Raw genomic sequence first — 21,039 nt, 5'->3', positions numbered from 1 at the left:
GACAAGGGTGTTCTGAAACAATCACTTTCATACCCTGCTAGTGGGAGTGTAAGCTGGTGCAACAGCTAGGTAGAGCAACTGGCATTAACTCCTCTTTTAAGAATCTATGCTTTAGATATTCCCCAAATGTGCAAAATGAAACATTGGGTTGGCCCAAAAGTTCGTTCGGGTTTGGGTACAATGTGGAAAAACCCGAACGAACTTTTTGGCCAGCCCAATATATGCACTATTAAACATTATAGGCATGTTTTAAAAGCAAAACATTATTAGCTACCTAAATGCCCATCCCTAGGCATTAAATTAATTGTGGCACATTCATATAATATAATGTATAATTATATACAGTATAATGCAATGCAGTGAAAAAAGAATGATGAAGCTCTTTATGTGCTGATACAGTAATCTCCAATATATATTGTTAGGCGAAAAAAGCAAGGTGCAGAAGGGTGTGTACAACATTATACTTTGTGTACAAAAAGAGAGTTTATATGACTATCTATGTATATATATATTTTTTCCTTGTATATACATAAAATATCTCTGTATAGCAGTAGAAAGGATGTTTCACTGTATATCCTTTTGTTTGTTTGGTTGGTTGTTTTTGGATATTCAACTATATGAAGGTATCATCTATTAAAACTTTAAAAAATGAAATAATAAGAAGCCAAAATTTGTAAATAAGTCAGTTAGTTAATTAATACATTAAATAAAATCAATTTTATTAATAAATAATTTAATGGCCAGGTTTCTAAACACACGTATGTTTGTCTGTCTGTTCAATCTCTAATCCTCCTCTTTGATCCTTAACATAATCCAGTTTTATTTAGGCACCTGTTCCTCTAAACATAACCCCTGTGTCTCAGTCCACATCTGGGACTGCCTGGTCTAAGTGTACTTCTATTCCCATGGCCAGTAATTGGTTCAGGAACCATGGCCAAAGTCAGTGTGTGGCATTGCCCTGAGAACAGGGATTGATTCAAGAATGCTAGAGGCTCCTGGGAAAGAAGTTTCCTTGGTCTTAGGAGAACCTCGCCCAAGTCGATGGCATTTCTATATGAAACCAGTAACTGCTACAGCCATTTTGCGTCTGTGAAGGAAGTGGTCCAAGGTCAAAGCCAACACACAGAGGAGTCATCTCAGGGTACTGCAGAAAAATAGATCCAGAGCCACTAATTAAACTGTCTCTAAAGCCTGCCCTACCCCCTGGACTTGCAGTTGTATGAAGCAATACTTTTCCTTTCTGTTTATGTGAGTTTGAATTGAATTTTCTGTTACTTGAAGCCATAGGCTAATAATACCCAGATTGCACAGAGGAATATGTGTCCAAGCATCGAAGTGAAACACATGGGTAAGTCAGAAGGAAAAAAATGACTTCTGAAGTTTCTCAGACTTAGCAAACTGCCAAGGTACATGGCATGTGTTGACATAAAACTTTCCAAATCAGGCTCTGAACTCCAATTAGAATATGGTACAGAAATAAGTTGGGGGGAAGGGGTGGAGACACTGAGCAGAAAGATACCAAACATTTACAGTGGTTGTGACCCAGTAGGGGGTCACAAAATTTTATCTCCCTTTTCTATATTTTCTCAGGTTAAAAAATGTGAATATATTATTTTTATGATGAAAAACTACATACCAGTCCAAAAGGCACCTTGGAAGCAGAATGGTAGAGAGGCTGGGCCAAGCAAACCCCCAATAAGATAATGTCAGGTTTTCAAATAATACAAGCCTGAAGGCTAAAAAAGTAAATAAACAAACCTTTTAAAAAGCTCTTCATAAATTAGAGATTAGGAAGTTTAAGAATTCCTTGTAAACCTGAGGCTGTTAGGAGTGAGGGATTTAAAATAAACAAAATGGAGAAAGTAAATTTAGATTACAGCTGTAATATTTGAAGCAGAGTTCATTTTTCTCTTCTTGAGACAATGATTTTCACAAATACTCCTGAGATGTCATATTTCTGATTACCCCTCATATGGAGTTTGTTTTCATTTTCTGGTAATTCCCACAGGCTGAGGGTCATTACTGAATTGAGATTGGGAGACTTTAGCATCTTCTGGACCAGGGAGAATTCTGGAGGTAGATGATACACGCTGTTCCACACTTTTTTTTTTCTTAAATTTATTTATTTATTTATTTTTGGCTGTGTTGGGTCTTTGTTGCTGGCGCGGTCTTTCTTTAGTAGCGGCGAGTCTTCGTTGCGGTGCACGGCTTCTCATTTCAGTGGCTTCTCTTGCTGCAGAGCACAGGCTCTAGGCGCGCAGGCTTCAGTAGTTGTGGCACACGGGCTTCAGTAGTTGGGGCACATGGGTTCTAGAGCGCAGGCTCAGTAGTTGTGGCGCATGGGCTTAGTTGCTCCGCGGCATGTGGGATCATCCCGGACCAGGGATCGAACCCGTGTTCCCTGCATTGGCAGGCGGATTCTTAACCACTGCACCACCAGGGAAGCTCTGTTCTGCACTTTTTAATTGCACTTAACTATGTATCTTAAAGATCAATCCATGTCGGTTCATTAAAAGCTACATAAATATTCTGGACTTCCCTGGTGGCGCGGTGGTTAAGAATCCGCCTGCCAATGCAGGGGACACGGGTTCGATCCCTGGTCCGGGAAGATCCCACATGCCACGGAGCAACTAAACCCATGCTCCGCAACTATCGAAGCCCGCTCTCTCTAGGGCTCATGCACCACAACTGCTGAGCCTGAGCTCTAGAGCCCATGAGCCACAACTACTGAGCCCGTGTGCTACAACTACTGAAGTACCCGCGCCTAGAGCCCATGCTCGGCAACAAAGAGAAGACACCGCAATGAGAAGCCCGCACACCGCAACAAAGAGTAGCCCCCACTCGCTGCAACTAGAGAAAACCCGTGCACAGCAATGAAGACCCAGTGCAGCCAAAAAAAAAATAAAAAAATTTTTTTTAAAAAGCTACTTTAATATTCTATTGGCTGCTTGGAATTCTATTTTTTTAATATCAAAAGATGGAAAACAATGGGTGTGTACATTAATTCTCTAATTCAGGGATTCCCAACACTGGAGGAGTTTTTCAACATCCTATGTATAGACGTGCCATAACTTGGAAGTCTACGTTTTTAATAGAACATTGTGATTTGTGTGGTTCATGGACTACACATTGAAAAACACTTGTCACAGGACTTGAGAGCATAATGAGTTTAAAAGATGGAAATACTTAGAGAAAGAGAGTGAGAAAACTAGAAAAACAGGGACGTTTCACTTTGCATGGTGATCTCTACTGATCTTTTTTTGAGAGATTTTATCTTGACTATATCACTCCCCTGGGACATAGATGCAAAATATACTCTTTGTGCATAATTAGAAAATGCTTATGTATATCAACAGTTGCTGAATCCCAGTGACGATAAGCAAAGCAAAAGCAAAAATCAAAACCAAAACCAAAACCAAACCAAACCAAGTCAAACCACATGAACAAACAAAACTAGTAAGAAATACATTCCCATGTGCTGTCAGGGTTTCCATAAAGAAAGCTGTGAAAAATCTCCAAAGGAAAGATCTTTTTATTACATCATTGGGATATTCATTTTTGCCATTAGAAAAAAGCCACAGCACTCAAAACTAAATGCAATGAGTCTACAACATTGAATTCCTCAGGATTCTTGAATTCAGCTTGGATTTTTTGACTTGGGTCTAGGACTAATTTAGGAAGTAGCAGACGCTGGATTGAAACACAAGTTTATCTGATTCCACACCTCATTATCTTTCCACTACCAAACACTACTTCCCACCAAGGAATGTTCTTGGTGCTCCCTGCCAGGGAAACCAGATATCCAGCCTCCAGAGGTGACACCTCTCTCATTTCTGCATAACTTCAGGCAGATGCTCTAGATGATACTGGTAACTACTAATCAAGTGAGCTTTTCAGGGAATCACCCCGCTTCATCAGTTGGCCCAATAGGTCCTGCTGGAATTATGCTACCCTGGCTGAATCAGAATGGTAAACAAGCTTCTTAATATGGTGTAGCTAAACACATCAGACATCTGACATAGAAGAATCATTTAATGTCAAAAGATGGGGAATAATGCATGGATATATTGTTTATAATTCAGGGATTCCCAGTACTTGGGGAGTTTTGCAATATCCTATACACTTCCCCTTTCCTTTCATTGCCCTGCCCCAAAAGTGTTATGTGTGAGTTTAAGAAAAGTGAATTGCATTTATTTATTTATTTATTTATTTATTTTTTGGGGCTGTGTTGGGTCTTCGTTGCTGTGCGAGGGCTTTCTCTAGTTGCGGCGAGCGGGGGCCACTCTTTATCGCAGTGCGCAGGCCTCTCACTGTCGCGGCCTCTCTAGTTGCGGAGCACAGGCTCCAGATGCACAGGCTCAGTAGTTGTGGCTCATGGGCCTAGTTGCTCCACGGCATGTGGGATCCTCCCAGACCAGGGCTCGAACCCGTGTCCCCTGCATTGGCAGGCAGATTCTCAACTACTGCGCCACCAGGGAAGCCCCCGGCAGGCGGATTCTTAACCACTGTGCCACCAGGGAAGCCCAGCTGCTCTTATTTTACTTATTGATATTTAGCTCCATATCCAGATATTAGTATTTTACAATTGTATTATGTAAGACTTGGGAAGTTCCACAGTCCTCCAACCCCCGCCCCAGCCACCCTTTGACTTTCATTTTCCTGATGTGTTATAAAGTGGTATATATAGCTAACGACTAAAAAGAGAATCAGGGAAGAATTCTAGGGCACCTCCCGTCTCTTCCAAATTTCTTCACCTTTATTCCCTATTTCTTCTATGCTGGTGAAATGCTTTTGACTGTTGAAGAGTTACCAACTAAAAGCTAAAACATATTAAAATCTTTAATTGAAAAGTCATTGCTTTCTGTATTGCTTTATTTATTCAACTTACATTGACTGTCAATTGACCTTAACAGCTTACTACTAGGCATTGTGTGACAGGCTGAGAAGTGCCCTGCCCTCAAGGAATGTACAGTTTAGTTGGAGAGATATAAAGAAGTACACATTTAGGTGCCAAAAGAATGGAACATATGAGTACTCTAGGCTATTCAAAAAATAGATGAATGGGTTTGAAATAGTCATAATGAATCTTAGTAGGCAGATGAAGGAGTAAGGTTTTCTAGGTAAGGCACATGGCATCAGTAACAGTATAGAGGCAGAAATTGGTAAATCAATGGACTGATAAATAAAAATAAATAAATGTGTATGCTGATATTCATGTTAAAAGGTTTTATGTTGGGGAATAACGGGAGCTAAGTTAGAGAAAATAGTGATTCAGGTTGTAGGGGACCTCGAATGCTTGGCTAAGGAGTGTGTCTTTAGTACTGCAGGCACCAGAAGGGAATTGAAAGCTTCTGAGAAAAGGAGGGGCATGGGCAAAGTGGATTGGGGAGATTAATTTGTTGGTGGAATGCAAAATGGTTTTGAGGAGAGACTGGAGGCAACAGGAGGCTATTTGGTCTGAGTTTATGAGAGTTTTCACCAGATTGATTGATCTGGCAGTGTAAAGGAAGGATTGAGCAAGAGAAAGACTAGGAAACTACACATGGAGGAGGGTGTATGAGGTTCTAAGCCTGAGCGAGTGGGAAAATGTTGGTTTCACCAAGAGAAATAAATAAGAAGGGCTGGTCTGGGGGGGCGTGTGTGTAGAGAAAGACATGGATACCTGCTACATTTAGGTTGCCGGCAGGACATGAGGTTATGATGTCTAAGTGGATCATTGCTACCGCATAAACTGACCAGAGCTGCAGTCTGTATGCCTCTGCTCTGAGGTGGGCTTGGGTGGGGGTTATTAGAAGGTTTTGCACACTCAGCTTTGTCCCTTTCAGGCAGGAGAGAGCATCCACTGTCAGAGCCTTCCCAGTCCTCAAGGGGCCTGGTCAGGAAGTACAATTTATTAAAATTCTATTAAGAATTAGCTGAAAGATGAACACATGTCAGGTGGTGGTTTGGCAGTAAGTCATTGCTGCTAACTTTGACAGGCTAAGTGTCACATTATTAATGGCTTTTATGCATGGCTAAGAGGGTTAACACTTAGCAAATTAGATCCCTCAGTTTTTGTCCTGCTCTTGTATTTTATGGGTATGATAGGGTATGTTACCTTTCTGCGCCTCGGCTTCCTGTTTTTAAAATAGGAAGCTTGTTGTGGCAACGTTCATAAACATTTTGAAAGCTACAGATAAAAAGCACTGCAGGATTCTCTCGCCTCCCACCCTCACCCCAAAGACTGAGTCCGTGTCTGGGAAAGGTCATCCATTTCACTGAATTCTTTCAATGGCTAACTCCCTAAGTCAGTTAATTAGCATTTTTCTAAAATGCTTTTAACAGTCCAGAGCTCAAAGATGTAGTCTATAACTGTCTTTTCTATCTCTTGGACTTGCTCATCCTGCTGACCCCTTTTTACTCAGTGGCTGGTGCCATGTGACTCCCACTTCTAGGCCCTTGGATCAATCCCAGCCATGCTGGAGGGGAATTAGAGTTCTATATTAATACTCTGGGACCTCAGCATGAAGTAACCATGGTCAGTATGAAATGCAGTCTCAGTTCTAGGTATTAAGTTCCTCCTTTGTTTCTAAGTCTCCCTCTGTCTGCCAGATCTGGCCTTTGGATACTTGTCTTGTTGCCCTGAGCCCAAGTCCTTGTCCTCCAAACTTGCCCAGTACCTCCTCTCAAGGACCTGAATTCTACTTGCTTTCATCAGTTCCCCAAAGGGAGAGAAATCCAGACCTGGAAGACAGCACTGAGGCTGGGGCCTTGCTATAAGCAACACATTTCCTTAATGCTTGCCATGATTTCCCAATTTCTGTCTGCTCCTGGATTTCCCAAGGCTGTGTAGCGGCTGCCCATTGGCTTACCACACTCGCATCCTCTGTGTTGAACCAGCCTGATCCTGGCTGCCTTCCTGGTTGCTGCCGGTTACATACCCTCCAAATACTGTCTTCTGGCTGCACACTCATCACGACAGATGGCTCTGCCTCCAATTCCATGGATGTATCTAGTTCTGGTCTCCACTTCTTCCAGTCTACCTCACCCCAATTACAGTTAATCCTTTTACATTAAACTACAGCAGATATTTGCTGGAGTGGAAACTGATGTGGTATTGGAATTTTATCCTTGTTTACATCTTCCTTTGTGTTGGAAAAGCTTGGGATCACTTCCAAAAGCTGCTTAGAGAGCTTTCCTGTCTTCTTTAGGAGAAACAAATGAACACTTGACAATACCTTGTGTCTGTGACAAAGGCTCAAGCCCACTCTCTTAATTGTAAAATTGCATATTTAACCTTAATTTTGCTTTTAGACATACTAATATATTTTAAAGTATATTTTAGCCAGTGTTCATTCACGTCTCTCAATTTCAAGGTATGTTATTGGAACTTTATGGCTTTGTGCTTATAAGGAAATGAACAAATCAACGCTGGGGATGGTATTCTACATTGGTAGTTTCAAATTTTAAGGTATATTAAAATCTTCCAGAGGGTTCGTTAAAATAGATAGCTAGGTTTCACACCCACAGTTTCTCTGGATGCCTGAGAATGTGCATTTCTTTTTTTTTTTAATATTCTTTTTAAAAAAATATTTATTTGGCTGCATTGGGGCTCTTACTTGCAGTATGCGGGATCTAATTCCCTGACTAGGGATTCGAACACCTGGCTGCCTGCATTGGGAGCACAGAGTCTTAACCACTGGACCACCAGGGAAATTCTAAGAATTTGTTTCTAACAAGTTCTCAGGCAATGTTGACACAGCTGGTCCTGGGATTACACTTTGAGAACTGGCCATACGTTTAAACTGGCCACAGGTGACCAGAAGCTGAGCAGTTATTGACCAGTTCAAACTCTTATCTGAATGGATAAGGTGGAGAGTGCTGAGAAATAAACTTCCAAAGTTCAGTCCCTGCAGTTAGGATGACTGCTGGTTCCAGAGGTCTTTCAACCACTTCTGAGAACTTGGGCAATCACTTAGTTTCTTTGTGCTTGAGTTTGCTAATTCATAAAATAAGGCTAGCCTGTATGCTGCCCTTACAGGAGTATTGTGAAGGTCAAATGAAATGGGTGTGGAAATGTTTGAACTGTAAAGTGGTGTGACTCTGGGAGGTATTGCAATTGTTTTTCAATATTCTTCTTAAAACGTCACCACGGATTTCTTTTGGCTCCCTTGCTTTTCTCATTAATTATAGCAACTTTAATCCAGGAATAGACAGTACATTTATTGCTATCATAAACTCAAACTTCAAACTCTTTTTTTAAAAAAATTTTATTCAATGAGATCAGACATGCCGTATAAACATTACACAGAGCCAAGAATGATTCCCAGACTTTACAGCTATAAAAAGAAAAGTACGAGACCCTGTTGTGACTTGGGGTGGAGGCGCAGTTCATCTTTCAACCCTGTTTAAATTGGCCCATTAATAAAAATGGCTACAAGTTACAGCGCGTTAAAAAATAAAATCACCGTGTACAATGATCAACCTGTCCACCCCATACCTTTACACCTCTTGCAACTTCTATTAATTTATCTGTCTTTGGAAGTAGTAAATCTGTCCAATCCTGGCCGTGGTTATTTTTCTCAGTCAAGGGCCTCCAGCTCACTTTATGGACCAACACAATTCTTGCTCCAAGTGGGTGCGTTTGTGAGTTTTCAACCGTCATCAGCTGTACCTAATTCTTTCCGGCCTTCAAGGCGTATCTCAGATAAGAGCCTCATTGTTCCCAGGCCTTTAATAAATACCGTAATTCGTCAGCCAGGATGCTGACAAGGTTTCGGGGGGTGGAAGACCCGGTTTCTGGACGGGTGAAGGAACTTGCCAGGTTCGGGTACCGGGAGCGCAGTGGAGTCTCCCAGAGCCTCGACACGCTATCCCCGGAACCTCGGCAGCCCCGCCCCCGGGCCGGGCCCGCGTCCGCTCGCGCTTCCCCCGGGCGCCACCAGGAGGCGCCCGCGGCGGCGGAGGCGCTGCGCGCACCCGCGGGGAGCCGGATCAAGGGGCGGAGGGAGAGGAGAGGAGGAGCTGGAGGGGGCGCGGCTTGCTCCCGGTGCCTCCCGGGCGCCGGGCCTCCTTCTCCGCCAGGCTCTGGGCTGGCGGCCGGCGGGGGTCGCGGCGGCGGCAGCGGCGCTGGCGGGCCGCGGGCGGCGGGGGCCTGGCTCCAACTCCGGGTGTTAGGAAACAAGATGGCGGCGGCGCTCCGAAGGCCGGTCCCCACCTCTTCTCCGCTCTCCTCCGCCCCGTCGCTCGCCTCCTCCTCCTCGATCTCCTCCTCCTCCTGCAGCAACCCCAGCGACCACAGAAGCGCCGGCCGGCTCTCCCGGAGCTCCGGAGGGGGATAGATTGGGCAGCTGTGGGCTCCGGCGACCAAGGCAGAGCTGGGGCCGGGGCGGGGACGGCGACGGCGGCGGCGGCGGCGGCGGCGCCGGGTGGGGATGGGGTCGCAGACGCTGCAGATCCTCCGGCAGGGGGTGTGGGCCGCGCTAAGCGGGGGCTGGTACTACGACCCGCACCAGGCCACCTTCGTGAACGCGCTGCACCTCTACCTGTGGCTCTTTCTGCTCGGCCTGCCCTTCACCCTCTACATGGTGAGTGTGGGGGCGGGGAGGAGGGCGGCTCCATACCCTTCTGGCGGGCCGGGTTTCCCGAGTCCGGCGGGCGGTCGCGCCTCCCTGGCTCCGGGCCGGGGGGTGCGCCCTCTTCCCCTTCCCGGTGCGCGCGCCCCACCATCCCGCGCCCCGGTCCCCTAGGGGCTCGCCGCCCCCCGCGCTCTGGTGCTCCCCTCCCCCATTCGTACTCCCCACTGTCCTCTCCCTGGAGGGCTTCCCCTGTTTCAGTGATGACAGGAGAAGCGAATCAGCAGCAGCCTCCACCTCCCGCCCCCGGGCGCCCAGCCCGTTTTCTGGGAAGTAGTAGCTTCCTAGGCCCCTTCTTCGGGGGTCCTGATCCTGCCCTCTCCAGCCTTTCTACCCGGGTGGGTGAAGCCCGAGTGGGGCTCCCTGCCTCCGCGTCTGGTGGTGGGCGCCGAGCGTTCTTCTCCCAAAGGCCGCCGCATCCGTCCGTGGCGCGCGTGCTTATCTGCGCTCCGTTCCTCGGGCGCCGGACACCCGTGGGGCACTCCCTGCCCCCGAGGCGGTTCTCGCTCCTCCTCTCCGGGGAGTACCCTCCCTCCACCGCGCCTCTAATCCGGGTGCGGAGCTTTTGGAGCCGCAGGGAAGAATGTGTGCCGCTCGGCGTGGAGTATATTTTGTGCGGAGTCCGGGCTCTTACTCGCTTAGACGTAGTGGTTGAAAATCTGACTCTCGCCCTTCCTGCCTCTCAAAATCCTGTTTTTGCTTACCAGTGGTTCTTTTCTGTTCGGCTCCGCGGTCAGTGGCTTTTATTTCCAGGCCAGCTTTGCGGGTAGGGAGCGGGGGAGATACTGGGAATCTGGCTGGCATTTCAGCAGATTTGTTTGGGTTGGTTCAAGGCCTTGTACTGATAGGAAAAAAGGAAAGTACTGCCTGTTGATGAATTCAGTACGATCAGTTTCTCCGAACGATCTAGGTTTTTAAGATATATTTTCACCGAAAGTTGTGAGCGCATTTTCTTTTTTAAAACACATTGGGTTAGGGTGGGGCATTAGGGAGACTAATGTGGAAGAGAGGTGAAAATTTTAAAGTAACCAGAGGGGGGAAAGATTGGTAACTTTATTTTAGGAGAATGCCTTTGAATATATATTTCTGCTAATGTTGTGGTTCTTCGTGGAGCTGTAGTAAGGGTGCTGGATTAGAAAATCTGGTGAGGATACCCATTTGTTTCCTAAGTGAAGCTCATTTACACTACTTGGCAGACAAAGTGGAGGAAGATGTACTAAATTTCACATTCTCAAGCAACTTTTAATTTTTCATTGAAGTCGTTTGGGAGGGACCTGCTGCTAGAGGTAAAAAAACCGTTTTAAAAAAAATACTGAGTAACTGATGGCTTATTTCTTTAGGGGACTTGTTCAGTCGTGTCACTTTCTGAAAATTTATCACAAAGTGTTATAATTTTCCATTAATTCTGGCCCAGGGAGTTAGTTCTATTTGCACTTCTCTATCTTCCAGGAATATGACATAATTAATGAACAGGTTAATTACTTTGGGTGTAAGAATCCTCAGGCTGTCACAGAGCTCTTTATAGCAGTTTTCTTTTATATCCAGGAGACTTGTAAATTTAAAACTGAAGCTGGTTCTCGGCTAAGACTCTTGGTGTTATTAAGGGGTTATTAGAGCAAATGGAAAGCACTGAGTTCACTACTTTATTGTGGGAGTTTATACAGTTAAATTTAATTCACAAATAAATATTTGAATGTCTGCTGTGTGCTGGGCAATTTGCTGGGTTCTGGGAAAATAAAATTGCTTCTCTGACTTTCTTGTTTATGTTAATGGCAACTCTGTTCTTCCTAAACCTTTAAAAAGCTCTCGTTGATTCTTCTCTTCCTCTCTCTTCACATCCGGTTCATCAACAGATCTTGTGGGTTCTGTCTTCGAAACCTAACTAGAATCCAGCTAATCATCATCACCACTCCCTTGGTTCAAGCCATCATTATGTTTCTCCTGGGTTGTTGCAGTGTTCTAATGAGGGTCAGTGCTTCTATTCTTTATTCTCTATTCATAAAGATGTCTGAGTGATTCCTTAAAACATAAGTCAGATCATGGCACTCAGCTCAGAGCCTCCCTTCCCATGTGTTTACCCTCCCCCCACTCCATTTGCCTTCTTACAATTTCCCCCACACAATAACTATGTTCCTGCCTCAGGGCCTTTGCACTTGCTATTCTCCCTCTGTCTGGATGACTCCTCCCCTCCAGATATCTGTGTGACTTAACGTGCTGCACTTATTTCAGGTTTCAGTTATATGTGAGGCTTTCCTTGATAACCAATGTAAAATAGCAACTTCCCAGCTCCTACAATACTTCTTAGCCCTCCTACCCTCCTTTATTTAATAGCACTTGTTACAAATTGGTATATATTTATTACTTAATGTCTCTCTTACCCTATTAGCATATAAACTCTAAGAGAGCAGAGACTTTTTGTTTACTGCTGTGTTGTCAAGACCTAGTTCAGTGCCAAGCACATAGTGAGAACTCAAATATTAAATGAATGATTAGAAATGAACAAAACACAGCTTTTGCCTTCAAGGAAGTTCAAGTCTAGCTCGGGGATAATGAACAATTACAAGCATTAGAATTGTTGTGAAAAGGTAAGTACAGAATGACCCTGAGCTTTTAGTCAGGGGATTGATCCTAGTCTAGGGGCAGTTAGCAAAGAAGATTGGTAAATGTTTACTTGGAAGTTATCAGCATTATAGAGGACAATCCAAGCCACAGACTAGAATATCTGGGGAGAAAGTATAATTAATTAAAAAGAAAATGGCTTGTCCAGAACTCCAAAGCCTAACAGCAGTTAAAAATCAGCAAAGGAGACAAGAAAGGTAAAAGGAAAAAGAAGAGAGGAACCCATAACAGAAGCCAAGGAAAAAGTTTTTGAAAAGGAGAAAATAGTAAAAAATGCCAAATTGCCCTCCTGAAAGGCAGTACTAATTTAAATTTTCATCAACAGGATTGAGAGTACTTGTCTTCCCACCTCTTCTCAACACTTTGCAAAAAAGAGTGTTAATGGTTGTAAATTTCTTTTTCAACGGAATGTTGAATAAATGATTTCAGTAATATTCTGTTTTTGATAATAGGCAGAATTTGTCTTAAAGTACTTTTTAATCCAAACTTTTCTTAGTCCAAACTAAGGATGTTTACAGCACTAACATATATCACAAAACAACTTTTATTTGATTTTTCCTATTCTCTGCACTCAGATAATTTTCACAGTTAGGTAATTGGTAAACAAGCAGAAATGTTTCTTTGAGAGAAGACTGATTGCCTCTTTCTGTCATTTTATCTGAGTTAAATCAAATGGTTTTCCTGTGTCTCTGTGCATAGCTGGGGAGGACAGAATTATTTTGTAGGTGGGCTAGGACATCTGGGACACTGGGGTAGTAACACTAGGATAGCATAGAGTAATGGTATGGAAAAGCACAGATTACAACAAATATTCTGTAGATTCCACTATACTGTTGACTTCTTTAGCATTGCAGATGAATTTTTCCAAACCACAGTGGAATAAATAGTTACTGATTCTGATTCCTCTGGTTCCTCTGCCTGTCCCCTTAAAAGTTGATTAAATGCTTTCTTTGCTGCAATTGTAAAATAGTTCACACTTCCTTTCCTCCCTTTATCATTAGAACCTGAGGGATTGCATGTTTTATAACTTGTACCGTTGGTGCTAGTCTCTGTTGCTTTGTGTTATAATAAGAAAGAAAAGAAAACCTAGGGGAAAGCAAGCCATTTCCTTTTGAGGTTTTAAGGGAAAAAAAAAAAGTCCTATTTGTAGAGCTTTGTACAAAGCAAATAGAAACCAGAGTGCCAACTTCCCTGAGAATAGGCAGGAATCTTAGTCACAAATTTGAGAAACTTGAATCATGTATGTGGCTGTTCTCCTAATCCTCCTCACTCCCTGAAAGTTGTCTAGACATAAACTAAACAGATCCAAGCACCATAGTTGTCATCTTGAAAACTTTGTATTCTGAAATAATTTTAGGTTTACAGAAAAGTTACAAAAACAGTATAGAGAGTTCTTATATACCCTTTGCCCAGCTTCCTCTAATATTAAAATCTTACATAACCATGGTGCATTTGTCAAAATGAAGAAATTAACATCGGTACGGTACTAGTAATGAATTGTAGACATTGTTTGGATTTCACCAGTTTTTCCATTAATGTCCCTTTTCTGTTTCAGGATCCAGCCTAGGATACTATATTGCATTTAGTATCATCATCTTTAATATGGCTTTCTTTCTTTCTGTTTTCCCTTACCATGCTGGGATTCTATTCTTTAAGGAATTTTACAATTTATAACAATTAATCAAATTGTGTCTTATAAGAAAAATTAGTGAAAGGTTTTGTGTCTGTGATAGGTACATTTTAGATGGAGAAAAGAGGAGAGTATTCCAAATGATTTTTAAACCATGCATTGACCATTAACCTATGTGAGGCTGTTTTTGAATTGAGATATTTTACATGTGAAGAACTGTATGACGTGAAATAATTCTAAAGAAGGAAAAGGCTTTAGACCTCATTCACACAAAATGGACACCAGTGTCTTAGCTTCCTCCTATAATGCTGTTTTCCTAATTTATAAATTAGAAGCAATGAGGCAAATGCACAACCATATTACAAGGTAGACTGTGACTAATCCCTTATGTGTCATAAAGTGTTCAGGAATTGGAAGGAGGATGCAGTTATTTCCTAGAAGGCTTTATGCAGAGGATAATTCATACATTCACAACCTTAACTATGCTGGCCACTGTGGTAGGCCTTATGGTGGGGGACCTTTATAAAGTTTGTTATTTGTGCTGGAACATCATTTCCCATAATCTTCCCACCAGGCAAGTGAATCCTTTTTCTATGGAAAAGATCGTTTAGTGAAAGAATAGGTGTTCTTGGGTGTAATGGTTTGCTCTGCTATCAAGTATTTTACTGTAATATATCCAACATGTTAAAGCTTTCTTAAACCTTGTTTAATTGTTCAAAGTTATAGTTCCTAGAATTTATAAAATTTAACATGATATCTACCATGGTTAGTGTTTTGTTCCAAATTTCCCTTTCGTTGTTGGCTTTGCCTTTGATTTGGTCATCTCTACACAACTACTGACAAGTGTCTATAGCATCGTTTTTGTTCACATCATTATGCAATGTCAGTGGTACTCAAACTTTCACTGTGTATCTATCTTGGCTTTCTTCCTTATTAAAGAATACCTGTAGGTAAAACACGGAAAGTCAAAGTAACTAAAATCACAAAGTGCACCACATAGCTCTTCAAACTGTTCTAGGCATTGGCAGGTGGCTTTCAGCTAATTATAACTATATATTTTTGCTCACTAGTGGGGTGAGGAGAATTAGAATTCTCCATTGGATGGTTTCAAACTACCTGCCCTCCACTCCTCTGCTCATTCTGAGTAACTGCTCATGCCTTTTCCTTCTGTAGCAAGATGCATATCACAACACAGGCTGGAGTGAGGCTGATGTTGAGATAATCCTGAGTCTGCTTTTTTTTTTTTTTTTTTTTAAAAGGGAAGTTACTCAGCAGCTTTGGAAGATTATTAGGAATTCTTTTTATATTCCTTACTAGTGTCTGTCATGATACTCCACTTGAGAATTGCTGGCCTGCCATATGACACAGGCTTCTACACAAGGGATAACATAGGACAGAGCTGCCATTACCTTTCTTCTTAAAAAAAAAAAAAAAAAAAAAGCCCACCATCTAATAACTGGGAATTAATTTGCCTGCATTCCTATTTTGCTTTACTCCAATAAATCAGTATCTGGGGGAGATTCCAGGCAAGTGTATTTTGAAAAGCCACTCCCCCTAGATGTACCAACAGAAAAAGCCTGTCGGTGATTGCTGGTGAACACCTCATGCTAACAGTCACTACCTGGGAGTTTTAGTCTATTATTTGTGACTGTCTGAAAATACTTTATTGTTTCCTGCTTAGGTTGCTGGTTTAACTCATCTCCTTTTTTCAGCAGTGAATAAATTACTGAATAACTTTGACTCTGGCTGTAATAGGGGCTTTTATGGTACTGATAATAGTAACGCTTATATAGTGCTTTTTACCCAGTATAGTATAATCCTTGAGCATTTCACCCTCCAGTTAAAATGCCATTGTTAGGTTTTTTATCATGAAAATATTACTAGTTGTAGAAATTGTTCCATGTGGTACTCAAGTATATATAATCCAAAATAAAAGTACATATAATCCAAAGTAAGGGTCCAAAATAAAAGCAAACAATGCTGTGGCAATAGTGTGGTGCACATTTGTATATATAAGATTTTACACCTGGAAGTTCACAGCATAAGTTTCTAGAAAAGTTGCTGGGTCAAATTATGTACATTTAAAATTGAATGTCAAGTTATACCTCAGAAAATGTTGTACCAGTTTATATTCTCACTAGTGTATGAAAGGACCTGTTGCCCTTTGTTTTCACCGACATTGGTTATTATGAGTCTTTTGATGTGATAGTGTAAAATGGCATCTTGTTTTAATTTTTGTTTTTTTATTAATAGGTTCTTTAAGTATCTTTTCATAGGCTTAATAGACATTTATATCTTTTTTCTTTTAGCTGCCTGTTGTATCCTTTATCCTTTTTTGAAAGTCATGTTCTTTCTAAGTGATTTTTGAGAGCCAGTTGTATGTTTAAAAATTAGCTCTTTGTTATGTATTAAAAATTTCCCCTAATTTGTCTTTTAACTGTATGATTGAGTTTTTTGAGCATATAAATTTAACATTTTTAGTAGTTACATTTGCTACTTTTCTTCCTGTGATTAAGACCTTCCCTGTTAAAAACTTGTAAAAAAAAAAATCATGTTTTCGTCTAATAATTTTTAAATTTGGGAATAAATTTGCGTGGTTAAATAAAAAACTAAAAGGTGGTGAAAAGTCCCTCTTTCGTATCTGCCACCATCTTCCCGATTTCCACCTGCACTACCTCCCGTAGAAAACCACTGTGAATAGTTTCTTGTGAATCCCACCGCAACTTGCAGGCGCAAATTCAAATGTCTGTCTCCATCTCCCACCGCTGCATTCTTTTTTTTATAAATTTATTTATTTATTTATTTTTGGCTGCGTTGGGTCTTTGTTGCTGCGCGCGGGCTTTTCTGTAGTTGCGGCGAGCGGGGGCTACTCTTCGTTGCGGTGCGTGGGCTTCTCATTGCGGTGGCTTCTCTTGTTGCGGAGCATGGGCTCTAGGCGCACAGGCTTCAGTAGTTATGGCACGTGGGCTCAGTAGTTGTGGCTCGCAGGCCCTAGAGCGCAGGCTCAGTAGTTGTGGCGCACGGGCTTAGTTGCTCCGCGGCATGTGGGATCTTCGCAGCCCAGAGCTCAAACCCTTGTCCCTGCATTGGCAGGCGGGTTCTTAACCCATGCGCCACCAGGGAAGTCCCCCACCACTGCATTCTATATATTGTTTTCCCTCCATTTAATACATCTTTTTTTTTTAACATCTTTATTGGAGTAAAGTTGCTTTACAATGGTGTGTTAGTTTCTGCTTTATAACAGAGTGAATCAGCTATACATATACATATATCCCCACATCTCCTCCCTCTTGCGTCTCCCTCCCATCCTCCCTATGCCACCTCTCTAGGTGGTCACAAAGCACGGAGCTGATCTCCCTGTGCTATGCGGCTGCTTCCCACCATTTAATATATCTTAAACACCTGTGCATCAGTACCAAATGGGCTTCTTCAGTGTTTTATTTAAATTGAGATATACTTGATATATAGCATTATATTAGTTTCATGTATACAACATAATGTTTGAATATTTGTATATTTGTGAAATGATCACCACAATAAATCTGGTTAACATCTCTTACCATATATAGGAAGGTTTTTTCTAGTGATGAGAACTTTTAAGATTTATTCTCTTAGGAACTTTCAAATATATTGATACAGTAGTATTAACTGTAATCACCTGTACATTACATCCTCATGATATATTATTTTATAACGGCAAGTTTGTACCTTTTGACCCCGTTCACCCATTTCACCCACCCCCTACCCCCACCTCTGGCAACCACCAATCTGTGCTTTATGCAGTATCTATGGTCTGTGTTTTGTTTTGCTTTGTTTTTAGACCCCACATATGAGATCATACAGTATTTGTCTTTCTCTTTCTGGTTTTTTGTACTTAGCATAATGCCAAACAAGGTCTATCCATGTTGTTGCAAATGGCAAGATTTCCTTTTTTATGGCTGACTAGTATTCCATTATATATATACATCACATTTTCTTTATCCATTCATCCATTGATGCACATTTAGGTTGCTTCCATGTCTTGGCTATTGTAAATAATGCTGCAGTGAACATGGGAATGCATGTATCTTTTTGAGTTAATATTTTCATTTCCTTCAGATAAATATGCAGAAGTGGAATTGCTGGATCATATGGTGATTCTATTTTTAATTTTTTGAGGCACCTCTGTACTGTTTTCCATAGTGGCTGCACCAGTTTATGGTCTCATCAGCAGTGCACAAGGTTCCCTTTTCTCCACATCCTTGTTTTTTTTTTTGTTTTTTTTTGTTTTGTTTTGTTTGTTTTTTTATACTGCAGGTTCTTATTAGGCATCAATTTTATACATATCAGTGTATACATGTCAATCCCAATCGCCCAATTCAGCACACCACCATCCCCACCTCACCGCAGTTTTCCCCCCTTGGTGTCCATATGTCCATTCTCTACATCTGTGTCTCAACTTCTGCCCTGCAAACTGGCTCATCTGTACCATTTTTCTAGGTTCCACATACATGCATTAATATATGATATTTGTTTTTCTCTTTCTGACTTACTTCACTCTGTATGACAGTCTCTAGATCCATCCACGTCTCAACAAATGACTCAATTTCGTTCCTTTTTATGGCTGAGTAATATTCCATTGTATATATGTACCACAACTTCTTTATCCATTCGTCTGTTGATGGGCATTTAGGTTGCTTCCATGACCTGGCTATTGTAAATAGTGCTGCAATGAACATTCGGGTGCATGTGTCTTTTTGAATTACGGTTTTCTCTGGGTATATGCCCAGTAGTGGGATTGCTGGGTCATATGGTAATTCTATTTTTAGTTTTTTAAGGAACCTCCATATTGTTCTCCAGAGTGGCTGTATCAATTTACATTCCCACCAACAGTGCAAGAGGGTTCCCTTTTCTCCACACCCTCTCCAGCATTTGTTGTTTGTAGATTTTCTGATGATCCCCATTCTAACAGGAGTGAGGTGATACCTCATTGTAGTTTTGATTTGCATTTCTCTAATAATTAGTGATGTTGAGCAGCTTTTCATGTGCTTCGTGGCCGTCTGTATGTCTTCTTTGGAGAAATGTCTATTTAGGTCTTCTGCCCATTTTTGGATTGGGGTATTTGTTTCTTTGATATTGAGCTGAATGAGCTGTTTATATATTTTGGAGATTAATCCTTTGTCCGTTGATTCATTTGCAAATATTTTCTCCCATTCTGAGGGTTGTCTTTTTGTCTTGTTTATGGTTTCCTTTGCTGTGCAGAAGCTTTTAAGTTTCATTAGGTCCCACTTGTTTATTTTTGTTTTTATTTCCATTACTCTAGGAGGTGGATCAAAAAAGATCTTGCTGTGATTTATGTCAAAGAGTGTTCTTCCTATGTTTTCCTCTAAGAGTTTTATAGTGTGCAGTCTTATATTTAGGTCTCTAATCCATTTTGAGTTTATTTTTGTGTATGGTGTTAGGGAGTATTCTAATTTCATTCTTTTACATGTAGCTGTCCAGTTTTCCCAGCACCACTTATTGAAGAGACTGTCTTTTCTCCATTGTATATCTTTGCCTCCTTTGTCATAGATTAGTTGACCATAGGTGCGTGGGTTAATCTCTGGGCTTTCTATCTTGTTCCATTGATCTATGTTTCTGTTTTTGTGCCAGTACCATATTGTCTTGATTACTGTAGCTTTGTAGTATAGTCTGAAGTCAGGGAGTCTGATTCCTCCAGCTCCATTTTTTTGCCTCAAGACTGCTTTGGCTATTCGGGGTCTTTTGTGTCTCCATACAAATTTTAAGATGATTTGTTCTAGCTCCGTAAAAAATGCCATTGGTAATTTGATAGGGATTGCATTGAATCTGTAGATTGCTTTGGGTAGTATACTCATTTTCACAATGTTGATTCTTCCAATCCAAGAACATGGTATATCTCTCCATCTGTTGGTATCATCTTTAATTTCTTTCATCAGTGTCTTATAGTTTTCTGCATACAGGTCTTTTGTCTCCCTAGGTAGGTTTATTCCTAGGTATTTTATTCTTTTTGTTGCAATGGTAAATGGGAGTGTTTCCATAATTTCTCTTTCAGATTTTTCATCATTAGTGTATAGGAATGCAAGAGATTTCTGTGCATTAATTTATTATTTATTATCCTGCAACTTTACCATATTCATTAATTAGCTCTAGCAGTTTTCTGGTGGCAGTTTTAGGATTCTCTATGTATAGTATCATGTCATCCGCAAACAGTGACAGTTTTACTTCCTCTTTTCCAATTTGTATTCCTTTTATTTCTTTTTCTTCTCTGATTGCCGTGGCTAGGACTTCCAGAACTATGTTGAATAATAGTGGTGAGAGTGGACATCCTTGTCTCGTTCCTGATCTTAGAGGAAATGCTTTCAGTTTTTCACCATTGAGAATGATGTTTGCTGTGGGTTTGTCATATATGGCCTTTATTATGTTGAGGTAGGTTCCCTCTGTGCCCACTTTCTGGAGAGTTTTTATCATAAATGGGTGTTGAATTTTGTCAAAAGCTTTTTCTGCATCTATTGAGATGATCATATGGTTTTTATTCTTCAGTTTGTTAATATGGTGTATCACATTGATTGATTTGCGTATATTGAAGAATCCTTGCATCCCTGGGATAAATCCCACTTGATCGTGGTGTATGATCCTTTTAATGTGTTGTTGGATTCTGTTTGCTAGTATTTTGTTGAGGATTTTTGCATCTATATTCATCAGTGATATTGGTCTGTAATTTTCTTTTTTTGTAGTGTCTTTGTCTGGTTTTGGTATCAGGGTGATGGTGGCCTCATAGAATGAGTTTGGGAGTGTTCCTTCCTCTGCAATTTTTTGGAAGAGTTTGAGAAGGATGGGTGTTAGCTCTTCTCTAAATGTTTGATAGAATTCACCTGTGAAGCCATCTGGTCCTGGACTTTTGTTTGTTGGAAGATTTTTAATCACAGTTTCAATTTCATTACTTGTGATTGGTCTGTTCATATTTTCTGTTTCTTCCTGATTCAGTCTTGGAAGATTATACCTTTCTAAGAATTTGTCCATTTCTTCCAGGTTGTCCATTTTATTGGCATAAAGTTGCTTATAGTAGTCTCTTAGGATGTTTTGTATTTCTGCGGTGTCTGTTGTAACTTCTCCTTTTTCATTTCTGATTTTATTGATTTGAGTCCTCTCCCTCTTTTTCTTGATGAGTCTGGCTAA

At 41.3% G+C, this 21,039-nt stretch overlaps 1 protein-coding gene across 7 annotated transcripts in view; it reads left to right on the top strand.

Moving 5' to 3' along the window:
• The first annotated feature begins 6,585 nt into the window (after positions 1-6,585).
• Positions 6,586-21,039, top strand: part of PCNX1 (pecanex 1) — a 499,400-nt gene continuing 484,946 nt past the window's right edge. For 3 of the 7 annotated variants that reach the window (XR_014261020.1, XR_014261021.1, XR_014261022.1), the window contains exon 1: positions 6,598-9,566. Coding sequence is in view for 4 of the 7 variants with exons in the window: in XM_082451496.1 (XP_082307622.1) it covers positions 9,414-9,566 (153 nt within the window). In the remaining 3 variants the exon portion in view is untranslated. Of the gene's footprint in view, positions 9,567-21,039 lie in introns of all 7 variants that reach the window. The other 4 variants (XM_082451496.1, XM_082451497.1, XM_082451499.1 and 1 more) reach the window with 2 other exon arrangements.

This window comes from Balaenoptera physalus, assembly GCF_965194825.1.
Source record: "Balaenoptera physalus genome assembly, chromosome: 2".
In the NCBI taxonomy this organism is placed as follows: domain Eukaryota; kingdom Metazoa; phylum Chordata; class Mammalia; order Artiodactyla; family Balaenopteridae; genus Balaenoptera; species Balaenoptera physalus.
Note: the sequence above shows the minus strand (reverse complement) of the source record. Positions and strands in the feature narration are given on the sequence as shown.